Source organism: Danaus plexippus, chromosome 26 (genome assembly GCF_018135715.1).
Source record: "Danaus plexippus chromosome 26, MEX_DaPlex, whole genome shotgun sequence".
Taxonomy (NCBI): Eukaryota; Metazoa; Arthropoda; class Insecta; order Lepidoptera; family Nymphalidae; genus Danaus; species Danaus plexippus.
Window position 1 is genome coordinate 2,371,470 of NC_083554.1, and position 18,594 is coordinate 2,390,063.

At 29.5% G+C, this 18,594-nt stretch overlaps 1 protein-coding gene across 1 annotated transcript in view; it reads right to left on the bottom strand.

Moving 5' to 3' along the window:
- LOC116774328 (glutaredoxin domain-containing cysteine-rich protein CG31559-like) overlaps window positions 1–18,594 on the bottom strand; it is a 44,225-nt gene that overhangs the window by 23,944 nt on the left and 1,687 nt on the right. The window contains exon 2 of the mRNA XM_032667029.2: window positions 1,777–3,409. Coding sequence (XP_032522920.1) covers window positions 1,777–3,234 — 1,458 coding nt within the window. The 5' untranslated portion in view covers window positions 3,235–3,409. The remainder of the gene's footprint in view (window positions 1–1,776; window positions 3,410–18,594) is intronic.

Sequence of the window (18,594 nt, forward strand, 5' to 3'; positions counted from 1 at the left end):
CTAAAAATAATTTTTAAAAAATCTAGTCCTTTGGCTAAGATAACAAAAATATCAAAAAAGGGTCTTAATTTTTTCTTTTTAAATAAACTTCCAAATAACTGCACATTAGTTATATAATTTTAAAAATGATGTCCCAAAAATTGTGAATTGACATATTTCTATAAGTTAAAAAAAAATACCATGAAGGTTGTAATAAATAAAACGATATTATTTAATTTTCGAATCAACGGTATCATGTTTAGCGTCTATTTTTTTTTTTCAAATTGTCGACTTCAAAGTTACAGACATATTTTATGGTAACTAACTTTTTCATTAAGACGGCTTAGTATCTTCTGATGTAATTTTAGACTTTCTAAAAAATGATAAGCATCGTTAAATATTGCCATTTAAAAACGTAACCACAAAAATTATATTAGTTTTTCAACGCGACTTTTGCAAGCTCATACCTACCAATCGTACTTTTCAAAAACTACTTAATCGATTTTCTGTATTATTTTATAATTACCAATAAAGTAAATTATATTCCAAATAAAAAACTGTGCGTGTATTTATGTAGTTGTAATTAATGACTCAATGCTAACCAATCAACTTTGGTTCACTCATTCATTATTGTTATGATACACGAATGCATAATAAAATTTTACTATTTATTGATTAAGGAATGATAATTGCAATTAATTAATTATTTTGTTTGGAAAAACTTTGTGATGTGAATAAAAATGTTTTTTTTAATAAGCAACTCATTTGGCTTTGCCATATTTTTTTTATATTTCGAGACACATTTTTCTTGATTTTTTTGTGACTGAATAAAATTTTGACTTTAAAATAATTATAATTTGTTTATATTATCAAAGAAAATAGATTTATGCATAGAATGACACATTTCTATTGCTATAAATAGAACAATGTTTATACAACGCTTTTTATGCCCACTTTCCATAGACAATTACTCGACTATTGATGTGTCTTCCGACACAACGTGGGATTAGGAAATGACTTTTACTGTAATTAAAAGAAAAGCGGAAAACATACCTTCCTTTCAGAAGTTGAAAATTATGTAAATGCTTTTGACTTAATCAAACGCATTTAAAAATAATCATGTTATCTAATTAAAAAATAAAGTATGTCTAATAATTATTGCAATAAAGTAATATATTTGAAGGATTGTAACGATTATATTATTCAAGGCAGAATGAAATTCTGATATGTCTTTGTTATACTGCGTTTTAACCAGGACCGACCGTTAATAATTTTAAATACAATTAAACACAATTGTTGCTCCTTATTAGTAAATTTTTGTTTCCATTGTTTGTCATTGTTTCTAAATATACCATGGAGGTTAAAATTGTATTTCAAAATATGTGTCAAAAATTGTGAAATATGCAATTCTGGTGTACGTATCCCGTATACATTGATAGGGATTTAGTAAATATTTGTTTTTTCAACATAACAAATAGATACTACAATTTAATTATTTTTTATTCAATCATCATAAACATGTAGTTACTTATTATTGCCATGGCCGGAACATATTAGCACTCCAGCGACATTAAAATGTTTGTATTAAATACTAGACGTGCGCGCACACTTTCAAACTACTCTGACCTCTAAAATCAGTACGTGTATAATGAGACAGAAAACTTTCAGATTTATAATCGTTGACTAGTTATCTTTATAGCAACTGCCACACTTTTACTTTGATTCGGTCGTTTTATTAGTTGAAAGCATCGTTAAGCAAGTGATGAGTTAAAAGTGATATTAGAAAAACTTATTTACCTTAGTCGTGCTTTGTATTTGAAGAAATGTGGCGATCCCAGCCCGAACCCGGTTTTTAACACCTCGGATTGTGCCTTTTGAACTCTTTATAGTAGATGGCGCCTCCTCGTTTTTATAATCCTTGATACCAGCAAAATATTCCATATCCGATAGTTCACACACGTTTTTATTTTCACGGACACTTTTCACTGGCACATCATCAAATTGTTTTTCGTTAAGGTGGAAATCATAAAATTTATCTGTATCGAAATAATGGCTGCTATAACAAATGGTTTTTTCTTTCATCTTATCTGATTGTTTGCGTTCCTCGTAAGTACTTTCAGTAATTAAGGGTGATTTATTTGGGGTTGTATTCTCTTGTAAAATCTCCGATTTATTTTTTTGTGTTTCATGTTTTAGCTGAGAAACTAACAGGAATGACGTCAGCTGAGCGCTTTCTTTTGATAAATTAACATTTTCATTATTATTCTGACTTATTTCGAGGATGCTTTGCGTTTCAACTAGCTCACTTTCCGTTTCAATGTTGTTAAGTTTAGCGGAACGGTCTCTTATGTCTTGAAGGAGACCTTGAGGTAGAAAGCTGCTGTCTTTATTGTTCACTTTAGCTAGTGGCTGTGTCGTTGTCTCGGAAGACTGTTTCTTTTCTTTTTTACTTAGATCGTCGCTGTGACTTTCGTCGGCGTGCACGCTTCCATTTAGCTCACTACTATTTAGCGAGTCACACGATATATTAGACTCGTTATCTTCGAAATCGACCTCGCTGTTGTTTCTTGTCGAGCTAATTACCGTAACGGAGACGGCTTTCTTTGTGGAGCTTGATTTAGATGACTTCTTTTTAGGCAACGGCGGCGGTGTACCATCAAGGTCGCTACACGTCCCTGAATCCAAAGTATCACTCGGAGAGCATTGTCCACTCGACATTACCATATTAGACATTGTATTCACGTACGAGTTACAGTAAATATACGGTGGCTTATCTTTTGATAGATCTTCATTATCCAGTATTTTTGGACCGCTGTCATCCACGTTGAGTCTGACTAAGCTGCTCTTTTTGTTGGAGTCATTGAATTTAAAAGTATCAAAATCCACGTCACTTTTGAGATGAACACTGGATATTTTTGGAGCTTTTGGCTTATCAGTGTCGGTATTTATCCTGATGGTCACCACGTGGGGACCATTGATAATGGGTGCGTCTGCGCTTGGCGTGATCACGGGTCGCTCTGGCTGGGTCGCCGCGACGAATACCGTTGTTGTTGGTGACTTGGAATTAAGGACAAGAGAGTGCATCGAACTTAGAGAGTCCATTTCTGACCGGCTTTCTGCGAATCCGTTCACTCGAAGGCTAGAATCATCGTTTACTATTTGCGTAAAAGTAGTTGATCCAGGCCTTTGCTTTGCTTTGGGGGTTACAGGTGCAATGTACTCTACATTTGGGCGTGTGGTCACCTCTTCCATCATGATGCTGTTTAATAAATTGGCATAATTAAGTAACGGTAATTACGTTTATATTCGAGTCACGTATCGGTTTAGATTGTTGTGGTTGTATAAGGCATAATGGTTCCGGTGGCAGTAGTGGAGCGATTCTAGGTCAATCCGCACGGATGGCCTGTTTTGCAATGCGTTTTTAATTTACCTGAAAAAAGAAAACAATTTTTTTATTTACATAATTTTTTTTTTAATAAGGTTACATAAATTATAACATGGCACTAATGCCAGACTAAACTCGTAAAAATTAAAAAATATTTTAAATTTTAAAAACTACTACTTTTATATAACCGAAATAAAACACTGTTCTTTCTAAAAAGTAATAACCATATTAATCAAAATTTGATAAAAGGCAAGAAATTTATTCTCATACATCATGTAAATAAGTTAAAGTAATGATCTTTTCATCACGTTATAAATGATGTCAGAAAATTTGTTAATTTGGGAAGTTTTTAATATAGATATTTTAAATTATTTTATTTAAAGTAACTAAAACACCCGAAGTGTCTTTAAAAGTTAATTTAATAACAACAACTCATATAAAATTACATCGTCTTTTATTTTAAAATTATAATTTTTATAAAAAAAAATTGTTGGAAAGTACACTAGTTTCTACTGTGCTGTGCTTTTAAAAAATATATTTCAGCTGCTCACATTAAATATGTATTCATTTAATTTTATTAGTTAATTATTTAAATATAAATAATGTATAATATTTTTAGAATTAAAATTATTTAATGTAAAGCTTTACTCGAATTAGTAAAAGGCATGTATGTATATACATGCTTATTTACGTTAAAATATTGCACAACATTTTAGTATGATAATAATTCAAACTTCCATTGATTTTCCATATTTAAAAAGAAAAAATACAATGTTTTAATATTTTTTAGACGACTGCTTAGTTTGTTTTATTATTGAGAAAAGATATTTTGTGTCTGTCAAAAAAATACTTTATACCTTTCGTCTGACCCGGTAGACGTATGAATCTTCAATATACACGAAGGATTTAATTTTTTTTTTATGTTGAATATTATGATAAAATATAGAGAATTATTATTCAAAAGCCTTGGAAGTGTCAAAGTTTAGGTTCACTGCCTGTGCTCTTAACACTAACGGTTATTTATTCCTTTCAAAGGAAAATATATTATAACTATTTTCCTATTCATCATATTACATAAACTATACTCATGTAATTTTCACATAGTCCATTTAGTACAACCTATTTCATAGTTTATCTAGCAATCAAAATCCCCATATTAAACATCATTAAAGAACTGTCGATTCTGCATCATAACTGTTATTTGAACTACCCACCAACTGTTGATAAATTTTGTAATAGAATTGCGTCAAAACTTGTAAACCTCGTAATATTACCTTAGCGATATTTAACTCCCGTCCTTACATAATACAGTTTCTATGGTACCGGTTACAATTCAATGGCTTGAAGCTGCTAATAGCTTTGAGATAAGATTAAGGTATTATTGTTAGGCAACGTAATAATTATAGTCCTATAAAAAATCATCTATAACCAGACACTTACATTATTTTTTCTAATATCATGGCAGAAATAACGTATATAGATATCGCACGTACAATTTTAAGTTACAAATTATTTTTGTTCATTCAGATATTACGAAAATAAAGATGTATGAAGAAAAGTAAGGAAATTTTGAAAGGCTGGTAAAATATGATTACTATACAAATTGATGAATTCAATAAATTAATGTAATAAGTTTAACACATTAATAAAGGCTTTTTTTATTACTTTAGAACCTAGTGGGAAACAAAATTATAAAAAAGTAACGAGAATAAAAGCAAAGTAAACTAAAGCACTTAAGTTGTATAGTGGTTGGAAAGGTAACCTTTTTTAATATAAAACTAAATCTTGGAGACCGTAGGCTATAAAATATGGCTAAGCGTGGTTAGTAGTACGCCACGTGAATCACTCGTAAAGCCAACCCCTGGCTCTCACAAGTAAACTGTATTCACATTACCTTTACAAAGATTTTATTTACGACAAGTAAATTATATATACAAACTTCATTACATTTTACTATGACAGATTGAATTTCATTCACATGACTGAGATTTTGAAACACGAGTAGGTTTTCCGAACTAATATGCAACGGTTCTGTGTTGTAACATTATTTTAATACACCTCAACACATGTGAAATATCCAAAGAACAAAGCTGTATAAAGTTTTCGCTTTCCATACATTAGATCACAACGAAAGTCTTTTTGACTACTAAATTCTAATTGAGGGCATATTATGCAATCTTAAAGTTTTGCTAATAATTCAATATGGAAAAAAGAAAATGCGCTAACCTTAAAAGACAATAATCTTAGCTATGTAATAATATATCTCTTGGATAATTAAAAATATGTGAAACATTTAAACGAATTGAATTCAGTTTGGTATTTTGAAAGCCCATGAACTATCTGGCGTAATATTAAAAATGACTCGAATAAAAGTGATGACAGTTAATTTGAACAGCGATTGAGTAAAACAGAACGAATTATTTTAAAACGTAACAAAAACACTTTCCTATGTAAATACCATAACAAATTCATCTACTATGGCTCTGAATACTAATTTGCATCAAAACTATAGAAGCGTAATCTTTTGATTCAATTTTTTTTTTCAAATCATTGATGCTTTAAAGCCTGCGGACGTTAGAAGTGGGTCGTTGTAAATGTGAACAACGATTAATTTGCTATTATTATTTATTTATTAAAAGTACATTAAGATAAGATAACTTGTGCTCCTTATTGCATGCCATGTCTATGAAAATTGAAATCGAAATCTTTCAAAGAAACATTAAAATTTTATGTGTTTCAAGCTACAAATTTTTTTCAGAACAAATGATTTTCATCCACAATCACTGGGACTTTCACTGACCGTGGTTTATCCGAGTTATTTCGCGTTTTCTTTACCAGGTAAAAGTGACGGGGCCCATAAATCATGCTACGAATAGTTGATGGAAAGTAGGGTTGTGAAAAGATCATAAATAACAGCAGACATTCACGAGTTCAGGGGTGACATCTTAAAAATGATGAAAGAAAATGAAATTGAACACTTTGTTTATATATAATAATACACAGCCTCAAAGATTTGAATGGATTTTTATTCATTCAAAGTACAAAGTTCACAAGTGATTTCGCTAAATTGCAAAAGAAATGCAACAGCGCTTATTTTGATTAAAATATAAATTGCCAAGTTCCGAGAAGTTACGAACGTTATAAGCGGTTTAATCATAACGTCAGTGTCTTTTTTCACTTTTAGTATGAATAATGTAATACTTAAAAAAAATGCAAATCATACTCTAAATATAAATTAGAAATAATATAATAAAATTAAATAAGATCAATGTTAAAAACAATGTTTTAAGAAAAGTATATTCTTGTCGACAACAACTATCCCAGTGGATTTAAATCTTACGTTACGTAATTAACGAAATTTTCACTTTTAATTTAAATTTTTTTTACATAACCTGCAGGTGCATAAATACCAGATTTTTAACATATTGTAGGCGTGTCATGTGATTTATCTTTTCTGGTTTCAACAAAAAGTGGTCACAAGAAAAAACTCTGTAGGTACTAATTATAGCATAGTGAAGTTCCGATTTATTTTATTTTATGTTTTTAAGCAATATATTATGTATATTGGATAACCCACATGTATTGATAGTAAATTTTCCCAGGACTGTTTAGTCTCAAAGTAGGTCGAACAGATTTGATAAGTTCTTTCTATGTTTACACTCGTTTATCTTTAAAGATAAACTAGATGATAATTTCGCACCTCTATCTGGCTGTGGTTTCGTTGGATTTGAAGTATATAACAATCTATCAGTCTCTTAAGAGTATACTTAAAATAGTCTGTAGAACTTCTTAGGGAATAAAGTTCTTACTGCACATATTTTGCAACCGCAGTAATGTTCGAGAAAAACAATTTCGTTTGAAATGCCTCATGTTGCGTATAAATCTTATTTTTAGTCTAGATCACGTTATAAACTTACTTCATGCTAAGGCTTTGTTATAAAAATACGTAACAAATAAAAAAATGGGTTATATTCCCTTACATTACATGTTTTCCATAATTATAAATATACTAAATCGAACAGAAGACCTTTAAAGAACGGCATAAAAAATAACTGACTCAAACATGACATAATTAATTATAATTCGTAAGTCTTGAATCTTTTTTAATACATTTACATTTTTTATACCATTAAAATTAGATAATTTGGAAAATGTCTCAATAATCTATCACAAACGAGGCGATTGACCTGGGTCATAATTACATCATTATTGGCTCAGACGTGTCGCAACTAGGTCAGGTGATCTTCACAGCATGTTAAGCCACCAATATAACATTCAGACAAAATAATTTATATCGTTTGAGATTTAAAGTGCAATTTTTATCAAACTGTTAGTGTTTCCAAAGGTGTATTTATGAATTTATGTAAAGAATTTGCTTGGTTAGACCATAAAGTAATGATGATAACCTTATATCTAGAATCTAGATTATAGATAAGTACTGAATCATTTTACTAGATGTAGAACATCCATTGATTTTAATGTTGATCACTTAAGTCGGGGGATAGTGAGCTACTGTAATGATGTCATTATTTGAGTGTGCTTTAAACATGGGTGTGACTTCACGGTCACTCCTTGTTTTATTTTAATTTTCTATATATAACAAAATTTTTGTACATAAACGACTGCTCCAACTCAGGATCTTAGGAAATTATAATAATCTTATGAATAAATCTTTAACTTAATATATAAAGAAGAATTTATTAGCGCTATAATTAAAGTACCTACGATTTACATTGATGTTACTGATTATCTTTACAAGATCTGACATTCAAATGAGCGCCGATCCCAACATTTACTCAAAAGTCATGCAGTCAAGGCCGGGCAGGATGTCTTCGAATGTTACAGTTAGGAAAAAAACAGAATATATATATATATTTTATTGAAAGTAACTCTTCCCTCTTATACGACTCTCAATTAATATGTGGTAATAAATTGTGATTATTTCAACTGATGCAATATTAGACAGTTTTAAATTTTAAGTATTTTTTTTTACTAAATCGTGCCTATATTAAAACGAAATATAACTTTAATTTAGGTTTTCGTTAAAAAATCATTGTAGGTATATGTAATATCTACTTATGAATATTTGGTACAAAATTTTCATATAAAAAGACAATTAAACAGCTTTAAAATAAACACAACAATTATACAGGGTGTACTATATGTAAGTTTAAGTCGAATAAAAATGTAATTGCTTTAACCACGACCTTTTGCATTTGACAAAACAATTTTAATGTAATTATACATTAATGGAAAAATATCATGGTCATACAATATATTACATATTAATAGATATCAAAAAGAGATAATATCTGTATACTTATCTTAATTAAATGCATAAATTCGGCAATTAATTAAGGAGAAGTTAAAATTTATGTTGCATACGTATAGTTTTCAGTATTGATTTATATTACTTTCAGTTGTGAAGTATTTTTAATCATCATTGAAGTGACTGTGGTAGTTTCTTGACCACATACTATATTTAGCGTTGTATCTATAAATAGTTATGTCCATGTAAGATGGAATTTCTCAAGGACAATGTTAACTATGTTAAATAATTCTAAGTCTGGATACCATAGTATTAGTTTTTATATGCATATATATATCAAACCTGCTTACATTGCCTGTCAGTTATGGCTAAATAAGACATATGCCTATAAATTGTACTTGTAACATACCAGGTTCAACGAAGTTTCTAAACAACACTAAGTGGCCTGAATATGCGCTTGGTTAGATTACTAAACACCGACAGTTTTGACGTCTCAAACGAAAACAAATAAATCAATAAAAATATACAAAAAAATAATAAAACAATGTTTGTGGGAAATTTAGTCAAATATTCTACGTACATTTATAACATTAACGGCGTTGAATCTTATCCAAAATTCCGAGTTAAGTCCAAACCCGTTTCAAACGAGATTCTAAATAAATGACCTTAGTGACGTCCTTTACAAATAAACGATCAAATCGTATTCTATTAAAATTCATAGTGAGAGACAAGTTTTAAGAAGGTTCGAGCATATATTGTAACTGATTTTAAATATTTTACTCATTAAAAAGTCATACTTGTGACAATGTAGGCAACAGATCAAAACTTAAGTTAATAGAGGTCCATGGAGACTGTACTAATATTTTGTTAATGTAAAATAAAATTATTTTATGAACAAACCAGGGTTCAGTCAAAAACTATTTACAAGAAACTAAAATGTCGAAGATTTATATGTTGATATGATTTTAAAGAGGTTTTAGCTTCCAAACGTTTACTTCGTATTAATTCCAATCCCTCCATAGTTACGCAATCTAAGATTTATATTTACAGCCGTTGACCTTAAAAACAACATTTGGTTTACAGCTTATGACTTCCTGTTTAGGACAAAAATAAAAGATATTCACATACATAATGAAATGCAATTAATATTTCAAAATTATTTATTCCTAATAAAACAAAACTAGGTCGTTAATTTGGACTTCCTAGTTGTAAATTTTTGATAACATTAATAACGTTTTCTTTATATTAATATAAATCAATAAATAATAATCCAATAAAATATTTCGAATCAAAATTAATAGTTGTTTCACATTATGTTGGAAATTGGGTTTAATTATATTATATAATTAATAAATTGATTTGTTGTATGCATACTGTTACGATGTGTGCGTCCATGTGCACACACGCATACACATGCACACAAATAGACGAATGCTAGTCATTAAATGAAAGCGACACAGACTAGACAAATCGATTCTCAATTAGTGTTACAAGTTGATCAGAGTTATGACCTAGTAATGTGAATATGAACCTTATATCTACAGCGTTAAAGCTGTATTTTCATCGTCGCTTAAAAAATGTTTATATGTTGACGTTTTTCTTCTTTAAGCGTGGCATATTTGTTTTTTTTTTCCAAGGATATTTTAGAAAACGGTCGTTAAAACTATTGTTATAATAATGATAATTTGTGTTGTTTACTTTATAAAGTTTCATGTCCAACAAATGACCAATTATTTTTATGACATTGCTTCAGTATTTAAGAAAATAATACGTAGGCAGTCCCGTTCTAAAATCACATACTTACTAATAAACTATATATATTTCTTGATGTTATCTAACATAGCGTTTAATTAAAATTGTAATGATACCCGACGTTACATGGCAAAGTGAGTTCTAATGTTTATAATTCGTTCCAGAAAATTCTTTGCCGCAGACGATTTATATCTGAGTAATTCATGCCATATACCGTTCATAAAACTGTTATACACATAATACTACTTTTGCTGAATGAAGGGTGATGGCAATCGTTATATTTCTTATGGAATTTCTCGTTTTGGGGCTGAAAAGTTTCTCAATTCATTTCCTTAATTTAAGATTATACAACAAGCAAAATGTATTCAGTATACTCTGTATACGTCATTTTAATATTTCGTCCTATTTTAGGATCGCTGTCACAAGTTACACTCCTTAAATTTCAAATATAGTTATGACTTTTAAACTATTTAAAAATGATTTTGCTGATCGCCGTATAAGTTCAATTAACAATTTTTTTATATGAGGCACGATTTAACTAAGTTTTCTTCATTCCGATTTATCATCTTGTTCATTGCTAACAGGGAAATCAAACTGAGCCACTTTAAATATATATGTATTTAAGTAATATTCGTAGTATGAACCAATTTAGATATATCAAATAATAGAAAAAACATATTATATTACATGGCAACGTAGTAATGTATGTTATAAATATTAGCACAACTTCATCTATAGTACAACTGTTAAGTTATTGTGTTTGTGTTGCATACAGACACATAAGGCACCTTGACTCGGAACTTGAAAGTAAGCGTCATCCGACAGGCAATACAAATTACTTCACGTATTGCTTTCATCAGTTCGACCGATTTGTGATTCGCCTTATGATCGTAAGAATTTTGTATCTGAATGATAGCTTCACAAACCGGTGAAATTGGAATGTTCATTATAAAAATAGACATATACGTTTATAGTAGTAGCATTAAAATTTAATTGGAATCTCAAAACCAGTTTCTATGTTGAATGATCAAAAAATTTGACTATTTATTCGATATCTGATACTGGATTTCTCTCAACACATGCTATATCATATTTCATTATAATAATATTTTAGTATACACTCTTTATCTCTTCGTGGAATTCAAATACATTATTTTATCGGTACTATGGCTACTAAAGCCTTAAAAAGCACTTTTTTTGTTAGATACACCCCTTCAATCGGATGAAATTTAATTAATGCCAACGATTTAGGCATCTATGCTTTTATAATATGAGCTATTTTTGTTTGAATAACAATATCAGATGCAAGCTGTTGCTGGCGGTAAGTCCAACAATGTCCTGGAAAGTATGGCCAGGTAGCGTTTCCGGTCCATTACTCACTACTTTTATGAATACAAATTTGACAAAAGCGATTATACTGCTGTCGCTAACATATTTTTTTTATAATATAATTATATATGGGATACTGACGATTCTTGGTATCTTTCTCTGTTCCACGATACAACTTGTATTAGTCATATCTATTTATCATATGGAGACACACACACCTGTCCCGAAGTTATGGTGAAAATATTTAAATTAAATTTTAATTTACATGCACGATTTAACAAAATATTATCAACATCGATCTTCAAAAATACCAAGAAATTTATGAAATGTATGATAATATAACAAGATACTTCTTATGTGTTATACTAAGACGAATTGCTACGTATTATTAAAGATTAGTTCTCTTGAATGCTCATTTGGATACAAACTAATGTTTACATAGTCTTCAGAAATGAGAACTTTAATGTGAATTTCCAAAGAAAATGACAATAAAATTGAGAACCTTTCCCTTTTTATTGATGAAGATCAATAACACTACATCATAATTTGTAAAGCGGTCGGTTCCCCAATGTAATGATTTTGGAGGTCGTTCATGCGGATGAGTTTTGCCTAAAAGATCTTTTGAACATTTGGAATAATCCCTTATTGTATAGTTAAAACAAAATATCATTATTGCGTCATTTTTAATGGACGAAAATATTTGTTCTCAAAATTTTTTTAATTCATCGGTTTATTAAAATTTTCAGGTAACATAAACCTCATAGCGTGTTATTTCCCAATGAATCGAGTTCTTGCTTCGTAACTTTCTCCAAAATCTGACCGGGCCAGAAACAGGAAATCGATTATACAACATCGATATTAATTTTGGGCATATTTATGACATACTCGCTAATTATGTCTCATTAGTATTGCTTAACACTAGTTTGAGTTGGTTACATGACTAATTATGTCTTCAATGACAATGTAATACTTATTTAAAATAACTTGCTCCTTATTTGTCACATATTAATGATACATTAATGTCCAAGAATATTTTCATATGGATTTCTAGCTTCCATCATTATTCCTTTCGCAACTCAAAGACGCGATTGAAGAATTTGTAAGATAGACTAGCTTTAAAACCCTGCACCATCGACTTGTACTAAACAGTCTATTCTAGTCATACAAATATTTTGACCTAAAGTTTTTATAAAAGATAATTTTACTTTGACAATAATTTGATATTTATTTGTTTTCTCCACCTTATATGTTGTAGATGCATGATTATAATCGTTAATTTAAAGTCTCGATGATTATTTTAAAATATAGGTATTTGTATTACAAAAAAAGAAAAATTATGAGTGGTTCGAAAGATATGCGTGTATGTCCAGATTTATTTACGGACAGAAAACACTATGGAAATCAAACTAACACCACCTAACTGATGCAGGCTTGCGGGTTAGGCGTTACACCTTTTCCATAAATGTATTAACCCTTGAGCTGTGTTATAACAAATGCTACCACGATTGACTAATGTAATGAATTTAAAACCTAGCAATGCTTTGCTAGTATGTTTCAGTACAATAAATAAATATATACATATGAATTAATTACAATTTGAATGTAGAGCGACTTTTTTTTTGTTAATAATCCATTAAGTTAATAGGAATCAATTTGTTTAAAGGTTATAAATATGCGTGTCTCTCGCTGTCATTGTGTCTGAAGTCATGACTTTTAATGGAGTTTTTATCGTATATATATGTATTAATCGACCTTGTTCAGTCGTGAGACTTGATAGTTGTCTACAAATCAATTGCGGTGAAATCACAATTTTGGAGTACGTATTTCTATAGTTCATGTTTATCCAAAAACTATGTATGATTTAAACTACGGAAAAAATCTTATGTAATATTTATTGTACGTTGAACTTGGGACCTAATATTCCCTCATACATAGCTTTAAAATGTAGGAGTTTATATTATTATGTAAGAAAAAATATCACCTAACTCTTCCAGTCAGGCGAATGTTCTTAAGTTAATGTATTAAAACAAATTGCTAAGTTGCACCTACCCGCGAAAATTCAACCATTCTACAATGTAAAATCGCAAAAAAATATTACACATATTTTCTTCATACCAATATTTTTACTTACCATGAAGGATATAATGCTTTTGTTTGGTCGATAACATTATGAACGTGAAGAATTTAGTGTATCGTATTTCATGTCACTTAAGAATTATCACACTTTTCCGAATGTAAATCGAATCGAAACCGAAGTAATACCGTAAATGTTATATGCAAGTTTAACTATCTTGTAACCAATTCGATTTGCACCGTATTCGGTCAGTGGCATGCCAATGACCCCAAGTCACCAAGAAGAATTTGCGAGCCACCTTGACAAAAAAATTACAATACAAAATTAGGATGATGTCTTTTTTTTTTGGCTTAATTAACATTTTTATTTAAAGAAAAATTAAATAATCGTTTCAGATACTTCTTTGTATATCTAACATGTTATACATTTACAATACATGTTCCTTCCTACACATAGCTCATTATATTTGAAGGATTAATGAAAATTATTAAATTTAGTTAAGTAATATATTTGCTCAATAGCCAAGAAATAAAGAGTAATATAATAATATAATGGCATGTAAGATGTACATTTAATATTCAATGGATTTTGTTTTATTACATACAAATGTATAATTCAAATATGAAAAAGACAAAGATTCTCGGTTCAAGTCTTAGCTATATCACAACTCTTTTATTGTAACTTGTTGCATATTCGCAATGACTCAGGCCTCAAGTTGAGATCTCTGTTCTTAGAAGTCGAGAAATGCTTAAAGAATACTTGGACTTTTTGATGGCGTCACTCAAAATACATCCTTCGAGAAATCATGGGGCGTATAAAATTTTATTGTTTAAAATATTCTAAGAATTTATATTCAACATTAAATTGTTTGTATATATTTAATTTCATGCGAGTTGGCTCTATACAAAGCTATAAAAATTACGAGCCTAAAATCAAACCTTATTGGGAATAACAGATACGTAATAAAATTATTATTCTTACTTATGTATGGTTAAATGTTTTCATAAAATATAAAAATGTTAAGTAATGTTAAAAGTTGCTGTAAGAACCAGAAAATCTATATATTTAATAGTATAATTATATAAAGATATATATTTATTACGAGTCGTAAAATAGCTAGGCATATAGCGGTAAAGTCAGAATACCTTCCGCTTGTGTGTAATGATTGTAGCGACAAAAACCGTAGTGAATACGTAAACAGTTAAAATTACGAATAAAACACTTTCACTGAAGAAGCAAATAATAGTCTTAGCTCATTGGTGCGTAACTTGTTTGCAAAAAGCCTTAAGACCAATTAACAGGGTGGGGTTAGTAGCGAAGTCAGGTGAAGCAAACAAACATAGAAAAGGAGTTTCTGTTTAGTACCTATTTTAAAAAAAATAGCTTATATTCATCTACAAGGCGTGGTGGCCTAGAGGTTAGAGGCCCGCCTCTCGTGCATGAAGGTGCGGATTTGGAACCTGGTAAGTACCAATGAGATTTTTTCCGAGTTATATCATCTTGAGGATACCTGGACTGTAAATTCAAAATTATAAGTTTGAAATCGTCAATCCGCCTTGAGCTAACGTGGTGATTGATGCCCCGACCTTTTTCATATGAGACGAGGCCTTTTGCTCAGCAGTAGGAAAAAATAGCCTAATGATGATTCATACATTAATGTTTAGAGCATCTATGGGCATACATTCTTAAAAATACCACATTTCATGCTGAGATTGCTTATTTTATTTTTTGAGAATCGCTTCACATCTTTAAACTAGTGAGAACGAATTCACTACTATCATTATATACAGTAAACTTGTTTGGTGAGTTCATGAATAAAAAGTCAGCGTCAATATGCTCGTACATCACCGCGTCCATTAATTTTTTTTATCATCGGACCCTTAAATTGAGGTCCAGGATACATGGGTTAACAACCTCGGGAACCTGTTGCACCAGACCGACTTGTAAAAATAACTTACATGATATATTTATTGTATATTTCCCAAGAATATATTGGTATTACATGAAGTTCATTTTACTTGATTTTTTATGCTGCTCTAATGCTAATTTAATAGCGTTTAAAGTTGTGGAAATAAGAATCATTGAAAGTATAATTTTTATGAACGCGTTAACTATTAGGTAATATTTAATTGTGTATCTTCAATTCCAATAATAAGTAATGTAACTCTCTTTCGAAAATATATGGAAATGAAACTTCAAAATTTATTTTATATAATTAAGCAATTTTTAAATTGCTTTAAATGTTTGATTTATATAGAACGAATAAAAATATATTTGACGTAGAATAGCATTTTCTATTAAAATTTAAAATAACCAACTATTTTACTTGAATCGTTTAAAATTTGAGTGTTTTTTTCATCTATTATTAACTGGATATGCGTGACGCTTTTGGTTAAATTTTGTGAATACATAATAGCCCTGGTTTCGAATGATGAAGGGTGTGTGAATAGAAATTTCAACATTCCATTGCTTAATCGACCGAAACCGGGAAAGATTTCTATTAACCAACAGATGAGTTCTACGTGTTTGTATAATGTAAAAATTGTATGCCAAGTATTTTTTATTTTCTTTATTTTTTATGAACCGCTGAAACAATAGTTATTTACAACGATTCTTTAATATATAAACCGTATAATTTTAGCCGTATAATCTTATAATTCTTAATCTTATAAATAATGATATATAAATTAATAACTTCTTTATTTGTCAAATCCGATTTGCGTACAAAATGAACGGCTCTAATGACCGTTGTTTAGATGAGAGAAACTCATATAGCATTTCTCCTAGAACCTACAATTTCTCTTTATACCTAGTAGTTTCCATAATACTATCTCTACATTTTGAACGTAATAACATAATGATGATAAGACTTCACATCCCTATTAATCTTACTCACGACAGTATTAGAACGTTAGATCCTTTTTTAATCGATATCATTTTTACGCCTTGTTAAGCAGTTTTTTAGAAATGTATGTATTAGATTAAATTATATGTTTGCACAGATTATATGTATCGAAATAATATAGATTAAAATATGAAGGAGTACTGCTTTACATTACAATAGTAACGCACAATCAGAGAAATAAATGCCGTGAATATTTTTAATATATTATTCATAAAAATAAAACAAAATAAACCCTATCCCGAACAAATACAGTTCATCTTATGTAATAAACATACGTATAATTATTTCATTAAATATTTTAACGGTCTAAATAACATTTGAATTCTCGTTTGCTTCAAAACAAGAAGGTTTTGAGGCTATTATCAGCATACCACAAAACCTGATTGAAATTTTGCAAAACGCTTGGAGAAACGTTAAATCCTTGTCCTTGATCGGGCGCAGCGAACAGGTTTGAGTGCCATAACTTTAGAGCGCCATTGACACGTAAATATAACCATGGGATGCGAATGAGTTAATTGACAGTTCACGTTCGTAGTATTCATATAAAATGATTGGTAATTGAATATTATTAACAGGTCGTTTCTCGTATTTTAAATTTCCAAATGAAATCAACAATTTTGTGTTATTATTGTATTAAAACTGATATATTATTTTTCTCGTCAAAATTATATTTAATTATTTCACGTGTACATAATATTGAACGTAAGAATACGTTTTTACAAACGAGGCAGTGATATCACAAGTAAACAACTGATATTTATTTCTTCTTCTTTTTATTTATAAGTATAGTTAGATGAAAATGAAAACATAGGAAAAGAATGGAATGTGAACTAAAATTATCTAAAACATTTTTAAAATCAATTTGCAACTTAAATATTCTATTATAAAATATTGTAATAGAAATAAGTTTAAGAAAACAAATATTTGGGCAAAAGATATGATTTTATAATAGCAAGTAATACAAGAATATTTAATTACTAAATCGTTTTATTATTCTTGTAAAAACTCACCCTAAGGTTATTGACATTCAGTTCTTGAGCGTTAAATTATTATTATCAGTAAATGTAGACAGACGTCTAGCTCTTGATGTATTTGCAATTCAGCCAGGTTGTTGGGATGCATCTCTTGTTTTCTTATACGATAATTATAAGCCATGTACACTTGGCGACGTAGATTGTAGTTATTTGTTCATGTGTTTTGAATGATTGTATCAATTTACTTGTGTTTCTTGATACAATTGTCTGCCAGTTTGTGCCATTAAACCAATATATTGAGATAATAAATAAAGGGATACTTTATAACTACGTATCAAAAAAAAAAACAAGTATCTCCACGGTCTGAACCAAGAAAGGACGAAGACGCGGATTTTGGTTTTATATTTTTTATTTAACTCCCATCGAAACCATTGAAGCTGGCGATGCGAGACAAGTTATTTAAAAGAAATACGTTTTTTCTCTTTGCCTTTAATACTAACATGTTGTTTGATATAAATATATATAGGAGAAACTATAAAATTTATTATTCCTTTTATATGTTTTCTATTTTTCGATCAATATTAATATTATTTTATTAGCCTATTTTTCTCAAAGGTTGTAAAATAATAGTAATAAGGTAGGTAGGTATACCTCATAACAATGTCTTGTTTCACCACAATATTGACAACAGTGTCTTAGATTACAGAAAATATATATTATATTCTAGTAGGTTATAAGTTGTTAGGCGTTATGTTTTCCGAAAAAAATATATGTGTTCTAAATATTTAATATTTTTTCATACAATTTCAAAAGAAGAATTCAGTTTTTCGTTACATTTCAAAATGCTGATTATGGATAATTTTTTCAAATCATCTTTTATCAAAATATAAGTTAGCAAAGAAAACCTACATCTGAACTGGATATCGT